This window comes from Salvelinus namaycush, chromosome 4, assembly GCF_016432855.1.
Source record: "Salvelinus namaycush isolate Seneca chromosome 4, SaNama_1.0, whole genome shotgun sequence".
Classification (NCBI taxonomy): domain Eukaryota; kingdom Metazoa; phylum Chordata; class Actinopteri; order Salmoniformes; family Salmonidae; genus Salvelinus; species Salvelinus namaycush.
In genome coordinates this window covers 79345262-79369567 of record NC_052310.1, presented here as the reverse complement: position 1 = coordinate 79369567, position 24306 = coordinate 79345262, and the positions used below count along the sequence as shown (strand labels likewise).

Genomic DNA, 24306 nt, shown 5'->3' with positions numbered 1-24306 from the left:
TTCCACTTTGAAAATTCAGACTTGATTTGACCTAACAAAAAATGTGTCAACCCAAACAACGATATCCATTCATTATATTCCACATAATAATTCACATTTCATATTGCTGCAGGATTATTCTCCTGCTGTAGCTAACTGGCTCAAATTAAGATCCTACATCTGTAGGCCTATAGGACATTTAAATATATTTACATATACTAAACAAAAATATAAACTCAACATGTAAAGTGTTGGTCCCATGTTTTAAGAGCTGAAATAAAATATCCCAGAAATGTTCCATTTGCACAAAATGCTTGTTTTTCTCAAATGTTGGGCAAAATGTTGTTAGTGTGAGCATTTCTCCTTTGCCAAATAATCCATCCACCTGACAGGTGTGGCATATCAAGAAACTGATTAAAAAGCATGATCATTACACAGGTTCACCGTGTGCTGGGGACAATAAAAGGCCACTCATTTTAGAGAATTTGGCAGTACGTCCAACCGGCCTCACAACCTCAGACCACGTGTAACCACACCAGCCCAGGACCTCCACATCCGGCTTCTTCACCTGCAGAATCGTCTGAGACCAGCCACCCAGGCAGCTAATGAAACTGTGGAGTATTTCTGTCTGTAATAAAGCCCTTTTGTGGGAAAAACTCATTCTGATTTGCTGGGCCTGGCTCCCCAGTGGGTGGGCCTGGCTCCCAAGTGGGTGGGCCTATGCCCTCCCGGGGCCCACCCATGGCTGCACCCTTGCCCAGTCATGGGAAATCCATAGATTAAGGCCTAATGAATTTCTTTAAATTGAGTGATTTTCTTAAATTAACTGAAATTGTGAGTTATTAATATATATATTAAGACTTTGCCTAATATCAACCGTTGGAAGTGTGGGTGGTGTTGGCTAGTTCAGGATACATGCCCTGCTAATGTTGACAAGTTGGAGACATATTATTTTGGGAAAGTGAATCCTAAAATGTAGGCCTATTGTGCATTATTCTTCATTATCTGGTGTTTAGATCAATGCTCTCTCTTAACATTTCTGTCAACACAAAAAATCACTATATAATGCAAACATGAGGATTTTGTATAATTCATTCTATAAAAATAGTTTATCTATGTAGGCTACATACAGTATATATAGATCAATGTCAATAATGGCTCAAATGTGGATTCTGACCTGCTAGTCAGGTCTAATAAGATGCTTATGTTTTTCTTAATTATGTTACGATAAGTATTACATCTTATATATATATATATATAGGGTAGAAAACTCCAAAGGCAATCAAGGACTATGCCCACACATGTTCTGCAGATACTGCCAAATAACCAACGTTTCTCCTGGTGTTAGTTGCCAAAACAAAACCATTGGGTGTAATGTGTATTCAGAACTACTTCTGCACCTGTGAAATGTAGTGGACGTTCATACAACAGATTATAATAGGCCCACTTGTAAACATTACTAACTGCACTGGATATTATATTGCCAACCTGAAAAACAAATACTTTGCTCTCACCTCACCACAATGAATTAACAGAAACAAATAAAAGTTAGCAAGTATCCTACTTTGTTAAGCAGTTTTTAGCCCTTCCTCTTATGTGGATCTAAAATATCTATAGACTGTGTACAAACATTTTATATAGTCTAGATAAGTTAGGTCTACATAGTTACATTACAATTCAGGCATTATTGACATACAGCATGATTCCAATCACTCAAGGCCTCCATAGGCTACTAGATCTAACCTATATTTAGACATGGCTTTAAATATATGAATAAATAGCCAAACCTATATGTAGACATGGCTTTAAATCTATGAATAAATAACAAAACCTATATGTAGACATGGCTTTAAATATATGAATAAATAGCCAAACCTATATGTAGACATGGCTTTAAATCTATGAATAAATAGCCAAACCTATATGTAGACATGGCTTTAAATATATGAATAAATAGCAAAACCTATATGTAGACATGGCTTTAAATATATGGATAAAATAACCAAATGTATATTTAGACTTGGCTTTAAATCTATGAATAAATAACCAAACGTATATTTAGACTTGGCTTTAAATCTATGAATAAATAAGCAACATATATTTAGACTTGGCTTTAAATCTATGAATAAATAACCAAACGTATATTTAGACTTGGCTTTAAATTTATGAATAAATAACTAAACGTATATTTAGACTTGGCTTTAAATCTATGAATAAATAACCAAACCTATTTTTAGACTTGGCTTTAAATCTATGAATAAATAAGCAACATATATTTAGACTTGGCTTTAAATCTATGAATAAATAACCAAACGTATATTTTGACTTGGCTTTAAATCTATGAATAAATAAGCAACATATATTTAGACTTGGCTTTAAATCTATGAATAAATAACCACATGTATATTTAGACTTGGCTTTAAATCTATGAATAAATAACCAAATGTATATTTAGACTTGGCTTTAAATCTATGAATAAATAAGCAACATATATTTAGACTTGGCTTTAAATCTATGAATAAATAACCAAATGTATATTTAGATTTGGCTTTAAATATATGAATAAATAACCAAACGTATATTTAGACTTGGCTTTAAATCTATGAATAAATAACCAAACGTATATTTAGACTTGGCTTTAAATCTATGAATAAATAACCAAACGTATTTTTAGACTTTAAATCTATGAATAAATAATCGACAGGAATAAATGTCCTTAATTGAGGCTATGTTAGATACATCCTGACATGGTATGGACAGGCAATGCAGCATACATGATTCATTATATCAGTTTTATTGACATTTCATCCAGGAACACTGGGCAATAATAAATATTTCATTAGTCATCAATACAAAAATAAAGACGAGGGGTGTCCGGACATAAAACATTATTTCCAGCAAAACAATCATGCAGCCATGCTAAAGAAGTTCAACATATGGACAATAACGCCACCGCAAAACTAAAAGTATTTTCAGAATTCTATGGAGTCATCAAGAGCCATATTATTTCAACCTTTCCCGAACTTAATATATAAATCATACACTGTAGAATGCGATTTCACCATCCTTGTTACAAGGAAAGGGCATTCTTCACTTTCACAAATGATGCCAAAACAAACATATTAAATCTGCATGCAACTTTTTTCACCCTTTCGGGTGAGCAGGTATTTGTGCTACGATCAGCTACAGTGCTCCTAACATGAGGTCACATTCAGACATCTCCAGCTTAATGCTCTCCACATAAGGTCACATTCAGACATCTCCAGCTTAATGCTCTCCAAACATAAGGTCACATTCAGACATCTCCAGCTTAATGCTCTCCAAACATAAGGTCAAATTCAGACATTTCCAGCTTAATGCTTTAGGTTATTTCACAGAGCGTCTTGTAAGAAACATATTTACATAGCGTGAATGCTTCTCTAGTGACACCAAATAAACAGCTACATTTTTACCGTGAAAAAACTATTTTCACAGGGTCTTTGTTACAAGGAGGAATAATTAACGGTTCGCATACGCAAAACAAATAAACAGACATACAATGCATGCATGGAGGTCAATTCTTCATGTCCAATTCATAATTTACTGTACTGTACATCTTGACACCATTCTGTATCGGAAGTCCCGAATTACTTCATCACATCCTTGTTTCCGCTTGTAAGTCTCGTCAGTCCCGCTGAACTGATAGGAATATGAGGGGGTGGCGGTACTTGGCATATGGGGCACGGGCATGGTAAACCTGCCCAGTGTTGGAAGCCGCTGCCGAGCTGAAGAGGGTGTGCAGGGGCACTCTTCATTAAGGAGTGAGGCGCTCGGATGGAGGTAAGTCCAGGTAAAGTGGTGGTGAGGGTAGAGGATGTGGACGAGGACAGCGCGCTCCCGAGCAGCGGATGCACCTGATGCGCCGGGTTGCCAGAGTGCCCGCTCACTGTTCCGCAGTGGAACGCAGAATGATGTCCGCCGTAGATTTCTCCAACCAGCCTTTTCATCTCGTCCATGGAGCTGTTGAGCATCAGGATGTAGTTTCTGGCGAGCAGGAGAGTGGCAATCTTCGACAGCTTTCTCACAGACGGACCGTGTGCGTAAGGCATAACTTCCCGGAGGCCGTCCATCGCCAGGTTCAAGTCGTGCATCCTCTTGCGCTCCCGCCCGTTGATTTTCAGCCTCAGATGCTGAATCTCTTGCTCGGTCACCTGCTTCTTGAGTTTGTACTTGCTCCCGCCAGATGACGTCTTTTCCCCGTGCCTGGAAAGATGCTCGCTCGTCATCTTCTGGAGGAGTTCGTTCTGCGCCGAGGACACTGAATTGAGGTGGTCTCGGAGATACATTCCATCCACGTCTGGTGAGGAAGATCTGCTCGAGCTGGAGTCGGAATGCATTTTATTAGCTCGGTTTGGGTAGGAGATCGCTGCTTCCCTCTGTCTCTGCCTCTATTTTTAAGTCACACTCGATCACCTGCTTCTGTCGTTTGAGTTTGGTCCTCTTTTTGGGATGGAGGTCTATGAGGGCATGAATGGACGCACTGGGCTTGTTGGCCGGATAGCTGCGCGTAATCTTATCCCGGGGGTGCACCTCTTCTTGCTCTGTGGTGGGGTAAAAGACTGCTCCGAGTATTTATAGTGCGGTTGAGAAGGGGAACAAAAGGAACCCTCCTATTGATAATAATGGTCTTGTTAGGATGACGTCCCCATTATACAGGGCGGTGTGCTTTGACTGTCCCGTTGACCAAAGGGACATTTATTCCTATTCATTCTAATGCCACCGCGGGGGGAATACTTCAATCCTGGATCATCTGAAACCAAGACAATTTGAAAACACTCTGCTGCTTTCTAGAAATAATAATGCGTTAGTCTGAAATGATTGTTTCATCAGCTTCATTTTGTCATATATTTTTGTAACGCTTTTATTAAAACTGTTCATCACTCATATTCTGGAAAATTTAAAGTGGTGTAACCTAGTCATGTATCGTGTTTTAGTGATTGCGTGTATGGGATCGCCTAATATATTATGTGCATCGCTAGAAAATGTTCATTTGCAGTCCATCCACAATTTAACTTTGTCGTGCTGTCGAGAGGGGGAATAACATTGATGAGTTTTCGCTGCCGTTTAGGGTAGACTATCAATGAGGGACGCGCAACCAGCGTGATCTTTGTGCACGAGCAGCAGAATATTATAAATCCCATAATACCATATTAATAGCCTAATAAGACTATATATATTTTTAAATAATTTATATAACCTTTATTTAGCTAACTAATAAGAACATCGATTCAAAGTCTACTCAGCAATTAACCTGAACTTCGTGAAAATATATTGATTTAGAATTTGATAAAAGCAAAATAAGGTAGCCTCTCACACTCCTTTTACATCAATTAGATAAAATAATATATAAGATGCTATCACTACAACGTGCTATAATGACAAATTTGGCGTCTCTCACTGTTCTCAACCATGCAGGAATCCACATAACATAGGCTATATGTTCTCTGCTGATTGTAGTGTTATACAATGTCCTTCCGCCTTAAGTACACACCTGTCATAACATGACATTCAGATTGGATAGGAATTCATTCTACCATCACAATTATAGGCCACGTATGACAGCCAAAAATAGTTATCCCGATTAGAGGCCAAGCTGGAACTGGAATGGGCCAGGAGGCATGATGCACCACTGCAACAGAATAGGCTATGAAACTTCCAATCAAAAACTACATGTGGTTTCCATTTAGTTATACACATTTTTCACACAAATAGACGAAGTGCAATTTTTTATTAAATAGAGGATTTTCTATTATGTTGAAAATATGTTTGAATTGATTATAACAACCAAAACTATTATTATTATTAACAATGTTATATCATTAGCCTGTAGTTACTGCTTTCATTCTTGTTGCTACAAATATGGACGTAGGCCTACCCTTTTAACCCATAAAAATCTCATTACGGGGCTTACTACATTTGGAGGTTAAATTAGACCACCTCCAGAATGGAAACCAAACCGACTTGAAGATGAATTGCCCAAATATAGCATCGCAACCCGGTTTCCCCAGGTGGTTGGTTTTAGTAGGCATGTACTCTACGTGTGCATAGCCTACTGATATTACATTAGGCCTAAATATGTATTATCTTATTTATTTTATCTTAACCTTTATTTAAGTAGGCAAATCAGTTAAGAACCAATTCTTATTTACAATGACGGCCTACCAAAAGGCAAAGGCCTCCTGCGCGGGCGGGGACTGATATATTGCTCATGTGAACATGTGGTAGGCCTTTATAGCATATTTTGCAACCATTCCGAACTTTGAATTGTGTATAGTTTAAATTAAATATCTGTTCAATTCATACAGAACATTTTCTATTTTTTTATTGGGCTAGCTATAGGCCATTTCATTTGGCTGCTTGTTTAGTTGCTGTAAGTACGTCATTTAAATTAGTCTACAAAGGAATCTCAGTCCTTTTATCAGATAACTTTCTGGGAATATAATGTCTCCTCATAATAATGTTTAATTTGTGATTAGTATCAGCAATATTGTGATGGACGTCGATCAATTCATAAAACAGAAAACGTGAACTGAATAATAGATTTAAAAAGTATATGTAAAATGTTAATAATAATAATAACACAGATCCTCTAGTCATGAATGATGCAATCGTTGTTGTCCATTAACTTTTGATCCTGAAAATAAATGAATATATCCTACAACCAGAATGTATGGCAGTGCTTACACATCAGTGAATCGTATCTTGCAGAAATGTTGACATAGAACTATAGAACTTGTTGATGCAAACTTTGATGGAAAAACTTGCCAAGAAAAGGCTAGTGTCTAGAATAATGACAACATTGTATGTAGAAACCAGCTTGCCTACTCTCAACTACCCAAGGGGAGGGAAGCACCAATCAGCAGAATGAGTGAGGCCCCTCCTACCAGTGAACAGGGTCCACACTACTTACCCTGCACCAAGGACCAGGACATTGGCCGAAATTGAGGATTAAAAAAAAAATCCCCCTTATTCAGTGATACAGTCCCAGCAGGTTACCTAAAATGTGCCTCAATTCATTTCTTAAGACCCTCCTCTTTTTCATTATTCACCCCATACCACACTTTCTCTCTTCCCCACGGTCCCGCCAGTTCCTCCCAAAACAGACCTGATACCATGTTGTTGGTCAGCTTGGAATGGTGGCAGAGAATATAATCCCTCCAAAGAGTCTGTTTTTTGGACATAACAAGGCTGTTTGAAAAAGCACCATTGTGTGTAGACATATGTTTAACCTGTTCATACAGTTCACACAAGATACTTGAACGTTGTTCAAAAAGAGGTTGAGCTATTTGAAAGTAAATCATTTTTTTTTTAAATTGAATATAAATAGATACTTGTATTGTGTCCTCATATCATAACAACATACAATGCACCAAACATTAGGAACACCTTCCTAATATTGAGTTGCACCCCCTTTGCCCTCAGAACAGACTCAATTCGTCAGGGCAATGACTCTACAAGGTGTTCGAATATCTTCCACATTAATGCTGGCTCATGTTGACACAAATTACTTGTTCTAAATTCGTGATAGGCACACATAAAAGTCAACTTTTTCCTGTACGGTACATGATTTTGTATACAGTGCATTTCAATCCAACCCAGACGTGCAGGGCTGTTCAGCTTCCTTGACCATGCAGGGCTGACAATGTGGTCCATCAAGAGGTTTATGTCTGTCCACACTAAGACAAGTACAGTCAATCCAGGAAACTGTTGAGCGTGAAAAAACCCAGCAGCATTGCAGTTCTTAATTAACACATTCAAACTAGTGCGCCTGGCACCTACTACCATACCCCGTTCAAAAGCACTTACATCTTTTGTCTTGCTCATTCACCCTCTGAATGGCACACATACACAATCCATGTCTCAATTGTCAAGGCTTAAAAATCCTTCTTTAACCTGTCTCCTCCCCTTCATCTACACTGACTGTAGTGGATTTAACAAGTGACATCAATAAGGGATCATAGCTTTCACCTGGATTCACCTGGTCAGTCCATGTCATGGAAAGAGCAGGTGTTCCTCATGTTTTGTACACTCCGTGTACAACACATACACCACGTTTGATTTCCAGTGTTGCGGGAGTTGAGATGCTCAGTGTCATCTAAGTCATCATGACCAGAATGGGATTTACTGTACTCGTTTTAGTGTGGACAGACATAAACCTCTGGGTTGGATTGAAATGCACTGGATACAAAATCATGTCAAGTTGAATTTTTTGTGTGCCTGTCACGAATTTAGAACAAGTAATTTGTGTCTATTTCACAGTAATCTGTGATAGTAGAGTCCCACAGCGGTCAAAAATCGTTTTTCCACCATTCATTTTTCCCATAGGGGATTTAGAAACACTTAAAATAAAGTATGTGTTTCGTGTAGGCTTACCCTGGTGCTGGTGTCTGAAGACCAGCACAATCCTCCGGCACAATGACCAACACTGAACAGCCCTGGATTACACCTTTGTGATATTCTATAATAACTGATGCAGTGGTTACACAGTGGGTGCAGTGAGTAACACAATGGTGCAGTGAGTAACACCGTGGTGCTGTGAGTAACACTGTGGTGCAGTGAGTAACACCATGGTGCAGTGAGTAACACCATGGTGCAGTGAGTAACACAATGTTGCAGTGAGTAAAACAATGTTGCAGTAACACAATGGTGCAGTGAGTAACACCATGGTGCAGTGAATAACACAATGGTGCAGTGAGTAACACCGTGGTGCTGTGAGTAACACCGTGGTGCAGTGAGTAACACCATGGTGCAGTGAGTAACACCATGGTGCAGTGAGTAACACAATGTTGCAGTGAGTAAAACAATGTTGCAGTAACACAATGGTGCAGTGAGTAACACCATGGTGCAGTGAATAACACCATGGTGCAGTGAGTCACACCATGGTGCAGTGAGTAACACCATGGTGCAGTGAGTAACACCATGGCGCAGTGAGTAACACCATGGCGCAGTGAGTAAAACAATGGTGCAGTAACCAAATGGTGCAGTGAGTAACACCATGGTGCAGCGAGTAACACCATGGTGCAGCGAGTAACACCATGGTGCAGCGAGTAACACCATGGTGCAGCGAGTGACACCATGGTGCAGTGAGTAACACCTTTGTGCAGCGAGTAACACCATGGTGCAGCAAGTAACACCATGGTGCAGCGAGTAACATCATGGTGCAGTGAGTAACACCATGGTGCGGTGAGTAACACCATGGTACGGTGAGTAACACCATGGTGCAGTGAGTAACACCATGGTGCAGTGAGTAACATCATGGTGCAGTAACATCATGGTGCAGCGAGTAACATCATGGTTCAGTAACATCATGGTGCAGCGAGTAACATCATGGTGCAGTAACATCATGGTGCAGTGAGTAACACCATGGTGCAGTGAGTAACATCATGGTGCAGTAACATCATGGTGCAGTAACATCATGGTGCAGCGAGTAACATCATGGTGCAGTAACATCATGGTGCAGTGAGTAACATCATGGTGCAGTAACATCATTGTGCAGCGAGTAACATCATGGTGCAATGAGTAACATCATGGTGCAGTGAGTAACATCATGGTGCAGTAACATCATGGTGCAGTGAGTAACACCATGGTGCAGTGAGTAACATCATGGTGCAATAACATCATGGTGCAGTAACATCATGGTGCAGCGAGTAACATCATGGTGCAGTAACATCATGGTGCAGTGAGTAACATCATGGTGCAGTAACATCATTGTGCAGCGAGTAACATCATGGTGCAGTAACATGGTGCAGTGAGTAATATCATGGCACAGCGAGTAACACCATGGCGCAGCGAGTAACACCATGGCCCAGTGAGTAACACCATGGCGCAGTGAGTAACACCATGGCACAGTGAGTAACATCATGGTGCAGTGAGTAACACCATGGTGCAGTGAGTAACACCATGGCGCAGTGAGTAACATCATGGTGCAGTGAGTAACACCATGGTGCAGTGAGTAACACCATGGCGCAGCGAGTAACACCATGGCCCAGTGAGTAACACCATGGCACAGTGAGTAACACCATGGCACAGTGAGTAACATCATGGTGCAGTGAGTAACACCATGGTGCAGTGAGTAACACCATGGTGCAGTGAGTAACACCATGGTGCAGTGAGTAACACCATTGTGCAGTGAGTAACACCATGGTGCAGTGAGTAACATCATGGTGCAGTGAGCAACACCATGGTGCAGTGAGTAACACCACGGTGCAGTGAGTAACACCATGGTGCAGTGAGTAACACCATGGTGCAGTGAGTAACACCATGGTGCAGTGAGTAACATCATGGTGCAGTCACATCATGGTGCAGCGAGTAACATCATGGTGCAGTGAGTAACACCATGGTGCAGTGAGTAACACCATGGTGCAGCGAGTAACATCATGGTGCAGTGAGTAACATCATGGTGCAGCGAGTAACATCATGGTGCAGCGAGTAACATCATGGTGCAGCGAGTAACACAATGGTGCAGTGAGTAACATCATGGTGCAGTGAGTAACATCATGGTGCAGTGAGTAACATCATGGTGCAGCGAGTAACATCATGGTGCAGCGAGTAACATCATGGTGCAGTGAGTAACGTCATGGTGCAGTGAGTAACATCATGGTGCAGTGAGTAACACCATGGTGCAGTGAGTAACACAATGGTGCCGTGAGTAACATCATGGTGCAGTAACATCGTGGTGCAGCGAGTAACATCATGGTGCAGTGAGTAACACCATGGTGCAGTGAGTAACACCATGGTGCAGCGAGTAACATCATGGTGCAGTGAGTAACATCATGGTGCAGCGAGTAACATCATGGTGCAGCGAGTAACACAATGGTGCAGTGAGTAAGATCATGGTGCAGCAAGTAACACAATGGTGCAGTGAGTAACATCATGGTGCAGCGAGTAACATCATGGTGCAGTGAGTAACGTCATGGTGCAGTGAGTAACACCATGGTGCAGTGAGTAACATCATGGTGCAGTAACACAATGGTGCAGTGAGTAACACCATGGTGGAGTGAATAACACCATGGTGCAGTGAGTCACACCATGGTGCAGTGAGTAACACCATGGTGCAGTGAGTAACACCATGGTGCAGTGAGTAACACCATGGCGCAGTGAGTAACACCATGGCGCAGTGAGTAAAACAATGGTGCAGTAACCAAATGGTGCAGTGAGTAACACCATGGTGCAGCGAGTAACACCATGGTGCAGCGAGTAACACCATGGTGCAGCGAGTAACACCATGGTGCAGCGAGTGACACCATGGTGCAGTGAGTAACACCATGGTGCAGTGACACAATGGTGCAGCAAGTAATATCATGGTGCAGTAACACCATGGTGCAGCGAGTAACATCACGGTGCAGTAACACAATGGTGCAGTGAGTAACACCATGGTGCAGTAACACAATGGTGCAGCAAGTAACATCATGGTGCAGTAACACAATGGTGCAGTGAGTAACATCATGGTGCAGTAACATCATGGTGCAGTGAGTAACATCATGGTGCAGTAACACAATGGTGCAGTAAGATCATGGTGCAGTGAGTAACATCATGGTGCAGTAAATCAATGGTGTAGTGAGTAACATCATGGTGCAGTAACACAATGGTGCAGTGAGTAACAGCATGGTGCAGTAACACAATGGTGCAGTGAGTAACACCATGGTGCAGTGAGTAACACCATGGTGCAGCGAGTAACACCATGGTGCAGCGAGTAACACCATGGTGCAGCGAGTAACACCATGGTGCAGCGAGTAACACCATGGTGCAGTGGGTAACATCATGGTGCAGTGAGTAACACCTTTGTGCAGCGAGTAACACCATGGTGCAGCAAGTAACACCATGGTGCAGCGAGTAACATCATGGTGCAGTGAGTAACACCATGGTGCGGTGAGTAACACCATGGTACGGTGAGTAACACCATGGTGCAGTGAGTAACACCATGGTGCAGTGAGTAACATCATGGTGCAGTAACATCATGGTGCAGCGAGTAACATCATGGTGCAGTAACATCATGGTGCAGCGAGTAACATCATGGTGCAGTAACAGCATGGTGCAGTGAGTAACATCATGGTGCAGTGAGTAACATCATGGTGCAGTAACATCATGGTGCAGTGAGTAACACCATGGTCCAGTGAGTAACATCATGGTGCAGTAACATCATGGTGCAGTAACATCATGGTGCAGCGAGTAACATCATGGTGCAGTAACATCATGGTGCAGTGAGTAACATCATGGTGCAGTAACATCATTGTGCAGCGAGTAACATCATGGTGCAGTAACATGGTGCAGTGAGTAATATCATGGCACAGCGAGTAACACCATGGCGCAGCGAGTAACACCATGGCCCAGTGAGTAACACCATGGCGCAGTGAGTAACACCATGGCACAGTGAGTAACATCATGGTGCAGTGAGTAACACCATGGTGCAGTGAGTAACACCATGGTGCAGTGAGTAACATCATGGTGCAGTGAGTAACACCATGGTGCAGTGAGTAACACCATGGCGCAGCGAGTAACACCATGGCCCAGTGAGTAACACCATGGCACAGTGAGTAACACCATGGCACAGTGAGTAACATCATGGTGCAGTGAGTAACACCATGGTGCAGTGAGTAACACCATGGTGCAGTGAGTAACACCATGGTGCAGTGAGTAACACCATTGTGCAGTGAGTAACACCATGGTGCAGTGAGTAACACCATTGTGCAGTGAGTAACACCATGCTGCAGTGAGTAACATCATGGTGCAGTGAGCAACACCATGGTGCAGTGAGTAACACCACGGTGCAGTGAGTAACACCATGGTGCAGTGAGTAACACCATGGTGCAGTGAGTAACACCATGGTGCAGTGAGTAACATCATGGTGCAGTAACATCATGGTGCAGCGAGTAACATCATGGTGCAGTGAGTAACACCATGGTGCAGTGAGTAACACCATGGTGCAGCGAGTAACATCATGGTGCAGTGAGTAACATCATGGTGCAGCGAGTAACATCATGGTGCAGCGAGTAACATCATGGTGCAGCGAGTAACACAATGGTGCAGTGAGTAACATCATGGTGCAGTGAGTAACATCATGGTGCAGTGAGTAACATCATGGTGCAGCGAGTAACATCATGGTGCAGCGAGTAACATCATGGTGCAGTGAGTAACGTCATGGTGCAGTGAGTAACATCATGGTGCAGTGAGTAACACCATGGTGCAGTGAGTAACACAATGGTGCCGTGAGTAACATCATGGTGCAGTAACATCATGGTGCAGCGAGTAACATCATGGTGCAGTGAGTAACACCATGGTGCAGTGAGTAACACCATGGTGCAGCGAGTAACATCATGGTGCAGTGAGTAACATCATGGTGCAGCGAGTAACATCATGGTGCAGCGAGTAACACAATGGTGCAGTGAGTAAGATCATGGTGCAGCAAGTAACACAATGGTGCAGTGAGTAACATCATGGTGCAGCGAGTAACATCATGGTGCAGTGAGTAACCTCATGGTGCAGTGAGTAACACCATGGTGCAGTGAGTAACATCATGGTGCAGTAACATCATGGTGCAGCGAGTAACATCATGGTGCAGTAACATCATGGTGCAGTAACATCATGGTGCAGTAACATCATGGCGCAGTGAGTAACACCATGGTGCAGTGAGTAACACCATGGTGCAGCGAGTAACATCATGGTGCAGTAACATCATGGTGCAGTAACATCATGGTGCAGTGAGTAACATCATGGTGCAGTAACACCATGGTGCAGTGAGTAACATCATGGTGCAGTGAGTAACACCATGGTGCAGTGACACAAATATGTTTCTTTGAGTCTTTGAGTTTCTTTTGGCCGTACTGTTGTTGTACATCCCAAAAAATACTTTAATTATCTTGTTCATTAAGTTTTGCTATTAGGTTTCATCAGTCAGAACAGATAAACACCTGATAATCAGCTTTTAATGAAAGTCTTTGTAAACAGTTTTTGCGGCCATTGGAATATGAGTGTATTCAGATTGAGACAGTAAAACTGCATTCTGAACAAATAATATACACATGACCAGGATCTGGGTTGCGTTCAGGAGTGTGCAACGTACCGAACATTGCAGGTAGAAATTCCACGAATAGTATATCTGAACGGCCTAACTTTGTAATATTCTTGAACAGACCCTTGGTCCCCTGGTCTCAGCACATGCAACATAAGTCATTTAAGAGGACTAATTCAGCAGAAACACAATATAAACTGAACCAAAATATAAACGTAACATGTAAAGTGTTGGTCCCATGTTTTATGAGCTGAAATAAAAGATGCCAGAAATGCTCCATATGCACAAAAAGTGTATATCTCTCAAATTTTGTGCGCAAATCTGTTTACATCCCTGTTAGTGAGCATTTCTCCTTTGCCAAGGTAATCCATCCACCTGACAGGTGTTGCATATCAAGAAGATGATTAAACAGCATGCAGGGGACAATAAAAGGCCACTCTAAAATGTGCAGTTTTGCCACACAACAATGCTACAGATGACTCAAGTTTTAAGGGAGCGTGCAATTGACATACTGACTGCAGGAATGTCCACCAGAGCTGTTGCCAGAGAATTTTATGTTAATTTCTCTACCATAAGCAACCTTCCAATGTTGTTTTAGAGAATTTGGCAGTACGTCCGACCAGCCACAAAACCGCAGACCATGTGTAACCATGCCAGCCCCGAACCTCCACATCCGGCTTCTTCACCTGGGGGATCGTCTGACACCAGCCACCCTGACAGATGATGAAATTGTGGATTTGCACAACTAAAGAATTTCTGCACAAACTGTCAGAAACTGTCTCAGGGAAGATAATCTGTGTGCTCGTCGTCCTCAACAGGGTCTTGACCTGACTGCAGTTCGACTTCGTAACTGACTTCAGTGGGAAAATGCTCACCTTCGATGACCACTAGCATGCTGGAGAAGTGTGCTCTTCACGGATTAATCCATGTTTCAACTGTACCAGGCAGATGGTAGACAGCATGTATGGAGTTGTGTAGGCGAGCGGTTTGCTGATGTCAACGTTGTGAACAGAGTGCCCCATGGTGGCGGTGGGGTTATGGTATGGGCAGGCATAAGCTACGGACAATGAACACAATTGCATTTTATCAATGGCAATTTGAATGCACAGAGATACTGTGACGAGATCCTGAGGCCCATTGTAGTGCCATTCATCCGCTGCATCACCTCATGTTTCAGCATGATAATGCACCAGGGCCGCAAGGACATGTACACAATTAATGGAAGCTGAAAATATCCAGGTTCATCCATGGCCTGCATACTCACCATGTCACCCATTGAGCACGTTTGGGATGCTCTGGATCGATGTGTACGATAGCATGTTCCAGTTCCCGCAAATATCCAGCAACTTTGCACAGCCATTGAAGAGGCATGGTACAACATTCCACAATCAACAGCCATCTATGCGAATTAGATGTGTCAGGTTGCATGAGGCAAATGGTGGTCACACCAGATACTGACTGGTTTTCTAATCCATGCTCCTACTTTTTTTTAAAGGTATCTGTGACCAACAGATGCATATCTGAATTCCCATTCATGTGAAATCCATAGATTAAGACCTAATTAATTGATTTTTATTGACTGATTTCCTTATATGAACTGTAACTCAGTAAAATCTTTGAAATTGTTGCATGTTGCATTTATATTTTTGTTGAGTGTAATTAGCAGCACAACAAACCACAGCTTTCAGCCGCTCCAGGGTGGCCAGCACGGCCCAGTAATGGCCCAATAACCCACCAGGGCCCAACAGTAGTAAAGTGTGAATGAATTAGCAGTAGTCAGCATGTAGGGCTCCCGAGTGGCGCAGCGGTCTAAGGCACTGCATCTCAGTGCAAGAGGCGACACCACAGTCCCTGGTTTGAATCCAGGCTGTATCACATCCGGCCGTGATTGGGAGTCTCATAGGGCGGCACAAAATTGGCACAACGTCGTCCGGGATTGGCCGAGGTAGGCTGTCATTGTAATTAAGAATTTGTTCTTAACTGACTTGCCTAGTTAAATAAAAAAAATTAAAGCCAGTGGCAGCCACACAGAATGAGTTCCCTGGTTTGATGAGAAACAACGTGCCAGTATAAGTCTGAGATAGGAATCAAGGTCAGAGGTCGTCTTGGAGGCCGTCGATGTTGTGCTGAATGTTGAAGGAGTTGGTTTGATAATGTTGTTGCACAAGACAAATGGAATTTAATCGCCATACATTTCAGTTTTCGTCTGTTAATAAGAAAGTTACCATTTAGATATTAAACTTCAAGGAGTTACCGCTCTTTTCTCTAGACTAGAGCCTTAGTAAAGTTGAGTCCATTAGGCTACTCTCCACTGTAAAACTATGAAACATGTAACACATTTATAACCTTAACATCAGTGTTTAAAACTTAAACATTAGGCATTTTGATTTGCCAAGTGTTCTCATCTTAAACACAGGCATTTAAAATGCAAGATTAAACATGATAGTCAGCTTTTTCCAGTCAGTTTCCAACCAGGAGAACACCTACAGTGCTTTCAGATAGTATACAGTACATACCCCTTGACTTATTCCACAATTTGTTGTGTTATAGCCTGAATTCATTTTTTTTTTTACTCTGACCCATCAACACACAATACTCCATAATGACAAGTGAAAATATTTGTCAAAACTTTGGCAAATTTATTGAAAATTAAATACATAAATATCTAATTTATATAAGTATTCACACCCCTGAGTCAATACTTTGTAGAAGCACCTTTGGCAGCGATTACAGCTGTGAGTCTGACATTGCTCGTCCATATATTTGTATATTCTTAATTCCATTCCTTTACTTAGATTTGTGTGTATTGGGTGTATGTTGTGGAATTGTTAGATATTACTTGTTAGATATTACTGCACTGTCAGAGCTAAAAACACAAGCATTTTGCTACACCCGCAATAAAATCTGCTAAACACGTGTATGTGACCAATAAAATTTGATTTGAGATTTGATTTGATCTCTCACATTCACTCGAAAGGCATGATGGGAAATTGCCAAATACGACTTTACACCCTACAGTGTTAAAAACAACATCTCCAGTGTTTAGTGTTTAAAACTCCTTGTGCTGAATAAACGCGTTCATGTGTTTAAAAAGTGTTGCAAAAAATAAACATGTTCTGGGGTTTACAGTCTAAACACTGTGACATGTTTTCATCAAAATTCGAAATGCCTTATAACGTGTTTAAAGTGTTACAGAAAAGTGCTTAGTTATGTGTTCAGATGCCAAACACTTGGTTTTACAGTGTACAAATGTAGGATCTTAATATGAGTCAGTTTGCTACAGCAGGAAAATAATCCTGCAGCAACAGGAAATGGGAACTATAATGTGGATTATAATTAATAGATATTTTTGTAGGGGTTGATAAGGGAAAATCATGTCTGAAATTGTGGAAAAAAGTGGAAATTACAAACTTCAGAAGTTTAAAATCTTTTCCATTGCAGGAAAGTTCTCCAGCAGCAGGGTGATCAAATTAAGATCCTATGTCTGTACATAAAAATGCAGAGAAAACGTAACAAAATAAATGAAATGTATTACTAAAAGACTTTGCCAATCCAGATATCATGAGGTTTGCTGAGTGAAATAAGATATATCAATAACACTTTATGTTCCTTGATTCTGTATTCTGTTATCTGACAAGTAGACAAACCTTCAAATTAGAAATATTTCACTAACATTACGATCAAACGATAAAAGCTCCCTAATAGCTCCCCTTAGGATATTTGGGTTCTAATTCATATTTGAAGGGTTGTTTTGTTCAGAGAACACATTCACATTAATTAGGCAAAACAAAAAACAAAAATGTCAGCGCTAAATATGTACCTTCATGTTCTTTGTTGAATTAAAATGTTCAGAAACAAAAATCCCTCTTAAGCTGTTTGAGGCATTCCATGTTATTTAGTTCACAAAGCTATAACTCACTTTTCAATCAAAACTCCCTACCCATTACCACTGTTTAAAGGCGTTGCAATATTGAAGCAAGCACTTGATCTAGTTGAAAACACTTTGAACTATCAAGTAAGTCATGTCTTGATGGATAGGACTGCATTTTAAGCTCTGAAAATTTTTCTTGTAAATGCATTGAGGACGCATATAGTATGTCAACAGTTTGTTCCCACTCATCTCAATCTTTTCCATCCATTGACAGGATGGGAAATCATATAAAAAATGTAAGCTATGACCTGTTGATTTTGGAAGGATACGATGATAGTGGCATTACTGGTAGAGATGTGAGGTCAATGGTATTAGGAGGAACATGCACTGTTTTCAAACACCCTCAAAACCTTCCTTATAGTGGCTGAGTGCTTGTATGCCTGCTCTCAAGCAGCCAGATGGCCCACATGCCCTGGTTTAGCATTAGCATGGCTCTGTTTGTCTGGCAGGTAGAACGCAAGTACCACTGTTAGCATGCTCACTAGAGACTTGGACTACATCGCTGTGGAGGCCCCTCAATGCCTTCTTTTAACCGTCCCTTTCACTGAGGACAATTGTTAATCTCCCATGGCCTCTATTCAGGCTCAGTTTCAGCCTGGCAGACCCTATTCTTCTTTTTATGTTACTTTGTGTCTGGTTCGCGCCCTTCCTATGGGTGCACATGACCAGCAAATGAAGGTTTGCATGGGGGCTCCCCAAGAAGGGAGTAGGAGAGAACAGATTAATATGTAAGCTTGGCAGATAAGCTGAACAGAGGAGGGCTGCATTGTGATAGAGAGGGGATACATGTAAGGAGAATAGGGACTGGCCTTGCTTTAGCCGCCAACAGGGGCTGGTGAAAAGCCCACTGGTCATTGTCTAAACAATCTGAGAGGGGTTGTTTAATTAATTACACATTCGTACATATCGGCAAAGTGGGAGGTAAGGAGTTGAAAATGCAGATGTGTGTGTGTGTTTGTGCCAAAAAAACAGTCTGGAAAAAACCCTTGATCCTGTCCAAAGGGCATCTTGAACCAAAAGGACCATGCAGTCTCAGTAAACAATGGAGAATAAATAGGGAGGGGTTCTCCTCCCCACTCATAATGCTGAACAGCATGGTGGCCCTGCTTGTTCCTCGTCAGCAATAAAATGACCAGGTCCTACAGAGTTCTCCTTGTACCGTCTCGATGAACACCTAGCACCATGTGTTGCCTATACTCCAGCCACAGAGCGTAAGGTTCAATAGGTCTGAAGACGGCCCAGATAAGTTTACTAGTTTACTAATAACACATTGGGTAAACATAGTCTTTATCAGCTAAGAGATCCCCATCAGGAATGGTCTATAGTTTACAGTTGGACGGGAACTTCTTCCTCCCTGTCATCATTAACATCTGTCTCAGACCACTAGCACACCCCTTGTCGACAGTCTGGGAGGGGACACACTTTACAACAGCTGTTCACTGAGGAATGTTTTCTTTAACAGCTTTCTGTCATTCTTGTGCAAAATAATGTCACAATTCAGATTTGACCAAATAGGAAATGTCAGTGTTGTCAAGTAGAGAGTACACTGTGACCCATGGTTTTCCTCTGAGGAAGTTCACTAAACTTTAAGAGCAGTTTTTGCAAACATTCACCATTCTTTTCCAGAATGGGTAAGTATTTTGTGGCCATGAAGATTATGTCAAAAACAATTGAACAAGCTACCCCCCTCATTTCAAGGAGTGTACTTGCAGCACCCTACTTTCTCTAAGGAAATTGTTAGAAAATGTGTTTTTCTGAGCAGTCTTTTTCCTTTAGTCTAGGCTGGATGTTAGCCCTGGGGGTCACTCCTGAACAAACGGGATGTTAGCCCTGGGGGTCACTCCTGAACAAACGGGATGTTAGCCATGGGGGTCACTCCTGAACAAACGGGATGTTAGCCCTGGGGGTCACTCCTGAACAAACGGGATGTTAGCCCTGGGGGTCACTCCTGAACAAACGGGATGTTAGCCCTGGGGGTCACTCCTGAACAAACGGGATGTTAGCCCTGGGGTTCACTTCTGAACTAACGGGATGTTAGCCCTGGGGTTCACTCCTGAACTAACGGGATGTTAGCCCTGGGGTTCACTCCTGAACTAACGGGATGTTAGCCCTGGGGGTCACTCCTGAACTAACGGGATGTTAGCCCTGGGGGTCACTCCTGAACAAACAGAATGTTAGCCCTGGGGGTCACTCGTGAACAAACAGAATGTTAGCCCTGGGGTTCATTCCTGAACAAACAGGATTTTAGCCCTGGGAGTCACTCCTGAACAAACGGGATGTTAGCCCTGGGGGTCACTCCTGAACAAACAGAATGTTAGCCCTGGGGGTCACTCCTGAACAAACAGAATGTTAGCCCTGGGGGTCACTCCTGAACAAACAGAATGTTAGCCCTGAGGGTCACTCCTGAACAAACAGGATTTTAGCCCTGGGAGTCACTCCTGAACAAACAGAATGTTAGCCCTGGGGGTCACTCCTGAACAAACAGAATGTTATCCCTGGGGGTCACTCCTGAACAAACAGAATGTTAGCCCTGCGGGACACTCCTGAAAAAAAAAACTGGATTTTAGCCCTGGGGGTCATTCCTGAACAAACAGAATGTTAGCCCTGGGGGACACTCCTGAAAAAAAAACTGGATTTTAGCCCTGGGGGTCATTCCTGAACAAACAGGATTTTAGCCCTGGGAGTCACTCCTGAACAAACAGGATGTTGGTGGCTTCTACCCTTTTGCCCTCATGTCTTTTTCTTTCTTTCTTTTTATTGCACCCAATCACAAAACTCACAGGCGGGATGTCTCGACCAACCACAAGACTCGCAGGCGGACGTTTCGACCAGTCACAAGACTCACCGGCGGGATGTCTTGACCAATAACAAGACTGACAGGCGAGATGTCTCGACCAACCACAACACTCACAGGCAAGATGTATCGAACAACCACAAGACTCACAGGCGGGATGTCTCGACCAATCACAAGACACACAGGCAGAGCGTCTCGACCAAACAGTAGCAAGAGAAAGGGCTGTGGCAGAACAAGAAAATAAATGCAAAGCCTTCCTGTAAACACTGCAAAGAAAGTATCATGGTACAGCACATAAAAGGGAAATTGTCTCAAAACTGTCTCAACAACGAAGAATTCATGCGTGCTAGTTTCCCTTCTATGGATAGTTATAGTGTGAACGTGTCGTCTAGTCAGGATGATACTCCTAAAGCTGATAGAGATTTTTGGGAAAGTTGTGGGATGTGTCTTAAAAAAAGCATGTGACCTTTGCCTCCTGCCTGTCAATCATTCATATTAAGAGGATGGGTGGGTACCCTCCTCACTAACCTGCTGACTATTAACTGGCCTCATGTAGTCATTAGAACTATTAAACCCTCATATGAAACAGAGCACAGCTCTCATTCTCTCCGCTGGGAGCCTAGACCAGACCCACCACTGAGACAACACACCTCGTTAGCACGCTCTTGGCCGCTACTCCTCTAGGTACCAGTGTGGCCTCCAGCTCACTTCACAGGGCCCGGTTCAAAGTTCAACTACTATTGAGGTAATTAAGGCACGAGTAATAATAATTATTTGGTGGGTGCTTATATTTGTCGTATTTCACACATGTACAAGTATGTATTAATTGGAAATGTGTTTTTGCATATCCCACTCTACCAGAGACACCCTCAGAAAGTGGGGTCACTGCCATTATCAACAGCAACACTGGAGCAATTAGGGCTAAGTGCCTTGCTCAAGGGCACATTGATAGTTTTTCCACCATGTCAAATTAGGGATTCAAACTAGCAACCTTTGTGTTACTGGCCCAAAGCTCTAACTGCTAGACTGCCTGCCGCACAGACAGGAGGTGGTCCCAACTTGAGCCAGCATGTCTGTAGCAGAGAAATAGATGAGGTGCTTTTGACCAATCACAGGGACTCCTCACACCAATCACTAAGTTGTAGTTGGATTTTTTTTTAAATACAAAACGTATTACATTTCTACATTTTATCTATAGAAAATAAGCTATTATCTTGTGCTAGAGAGAATACTGCAATTGTCACGTTCCTGACCTGTTTTCTGTTATTTTTGTATGTGTTTAGTTGGTCAGGGCGTGAGTTGGGGTGGGCATTCTATGTTTTGTGTTTCTATGTTTAGGTCATTTGTAATTAGCCTTATATGGTTCTCAATCAGGGACAGGTGTTTGACGTTTCCTCTGATTGAGAACCATATAAAGGTAGGCTGTTCACACTGTTTGTTTGTGGGTGGTTGTCTCCTGTGTCCGTATATGTTACCACACGGGACTGTATCGTTTGTTTGTAGTCTGTTCCTGTTCGTGAGTTCTTCGTGTATTTATGTAAGTTCCATGTTCAGGTCTGTCTACGTCGTTTTGTTATTTTGTAGTTTGTTGAAGTGTTTTCGGTTTTCGTCTTTACTTTAATAAACTTCGTTATGTCAAATTATCACGCTGCGCTTTGGTCCAATCCCTACTCCTCCTCTTCTTCCGAAGAGGAGGAGGACAGCCGTTACAGAATCACCCACCAACCATGGAGCAAGCAGCGTGAGAGGAACCAGCAACAGCGGCAAAGAAACCAGGACTCGTGGACATGGGAGGATGTTTTGGACGGCAAGGGTTGCTACACATGGGAGGAGATCCTGGCTGGAAGAGATCGCCTCCCATGGGAACAGCGGGAGGCGATTAGGAGAGCAGAGGCAACCGGAGAGAGGAACCGGAGTAATGAGGGTACTCGACTAGCAAGGAAGCCTGTGAGTAAACCCCAAACATTTCTTGGGGGGGGGGGCTAAAAGGGAGAGTGGCGAAGTCAGGTAGGAGACCTGCGCCCACTCCCTGTACTTACCGTGGAGAGCGAGAGTACGGGCAGACACCGTGTTACGCAGTAGAGCGCATGGTGTCTCCTGTACGTGTGCACAGCCCGGTGCGGTACATACCAGCTCCTCGTATCGGCCGGGCCAGATTGAGCATTGAGCCAAGTGCCATGAAGCCGGCTCTACACATCTGGCCACCAGTGCGTCTCCTCGGGCCGGCTTACATGGCACCAGCCTTACGCATGGTGTCCCCGGTTCGCCAACATAGCCCGGTGCGGGTTATTCCACCTCCCCGCACTGGTCGGGCGACGGGAAGCATACAACCAGGTAAGGTTGGGCAGGCTCAGTGCTCAAGGGAGCCAGTACGCCTGCACGGTCCGGTATTTCCGGCGCCACCTCCCCGCTCCAGCCCAGTACCACCTGTGCCTACACCACGCACCAGGCTTCCAGTGCGTCTCCAGAGCCCTGTTCCTCCTCCACGCACTAGCCCTATGGTCCGTGTCTCCAGCCCAGTACCACCAGTGCCTACACCACGCACCAGGCTTCCAGTGCGTCTCCAGAGCCCTGTTCCTCCTCCACGCACTAGCCCTATGGTGCGTGTCTCCAGCCCAGTACCACCAGTGCCTACACCACGCACCAAGCCTCCTGTGTGTCTCCAGAGCCCTGTACGCACTGTTCCTTCTCCCCGTACTCGCCCTGATGTGCGTGCCCTCAGCCCGGTAACACCAGTGCCGGTACCACGCACCAGGCCTATAGTACGCCTTGAGAGTCCAGTGTGCCCTGTTGTTGTTCCCCGCACTAGCCTGATGGTGCGTGTCCTTAGCTCGGTACCTCCAGTTCCAGTACCACGCACCAGGCCTACAGTGTGTCTCAGCCGGCCAGAGTCTGCCGTCTGCCAAGCGGCGCCTGAACTGCCCGTCTGCCAAGCGGCGCCTGAACTGCCCGTCTGCCAAGCGGCGCCTGAACTGCCCGTCTGCCCAACGGCGCCTGAACTGCCCGTCTGCCCAACGCCGTCTGAACTGTCCGTCTGCCAAGCGCCTCATGAACTGCCCGTCGGTACTGAGCCTTCAAAGCCGCCCGTCTGCCATGAGCCTGCAAAGCCACCCGTCTGCCATGAGCCTTCAGAGCCGTCCGCCAGACAGGAGCCGCTAGAGCCTTCCGCCAGACAGGAGCCGCTAGAGCCTTCCGCCAGACAGGAGCAGCCAAAGCCTTCCGCCAGACAGGATCAGCCAGAGCCTTCCGCCAGACAGGATCAGCCAGAGCCTTCCGCCAGCCATGACCAGCCAGAGCCGTCATCCAGCCATGACCAGCCAGAGCCGTCATCCAGCCATGACCAGCCAGAGCCGTCATCCAGCCATGACCAGCCAGAGCCGTCATCCAGCCATGACCAGCCAGAGCTGTCATCCAGCCATGACCAGCCAGAGACGTCATCCAGCCATGACCAGCCAGAGCCGTCATCCAGCCAGGATCCGCCAGAGCCAGCCAGCCAGGATCCGCCAGAGCCAGCCAGCCAGGATCCGCCATCCAGTCCGGATCTGCCGTCCCTCA

The 24306-nt window shown here is 43.7% G+C and overlaps 1 protein-coding gene across 1 annotated transcript; it reads right to left on the bottom strand.

Moving 5' to 3' along the window:
• Window positions 1-3361: 3361 nt before the first annotated feature.
• On the bottom strand, window positions 3362-4613 carry LOC120045749 (oligodendrocyte transcription factor 3-like). Its single transcript, XM_038990687.1, has one exon. The coding sequence runs from the start codon at window positions 4353-4355 to the stop codon at window positions 3606-3608; it is 750 nt and encodes a 249-aa protein (XP_038846615.1). The 5' UTR covers window positions 4356-4613; the 3' UTR covers window positions 3362-3605.
• Window positions 4614-24306: the final 19693 nt, after the last annotated feature.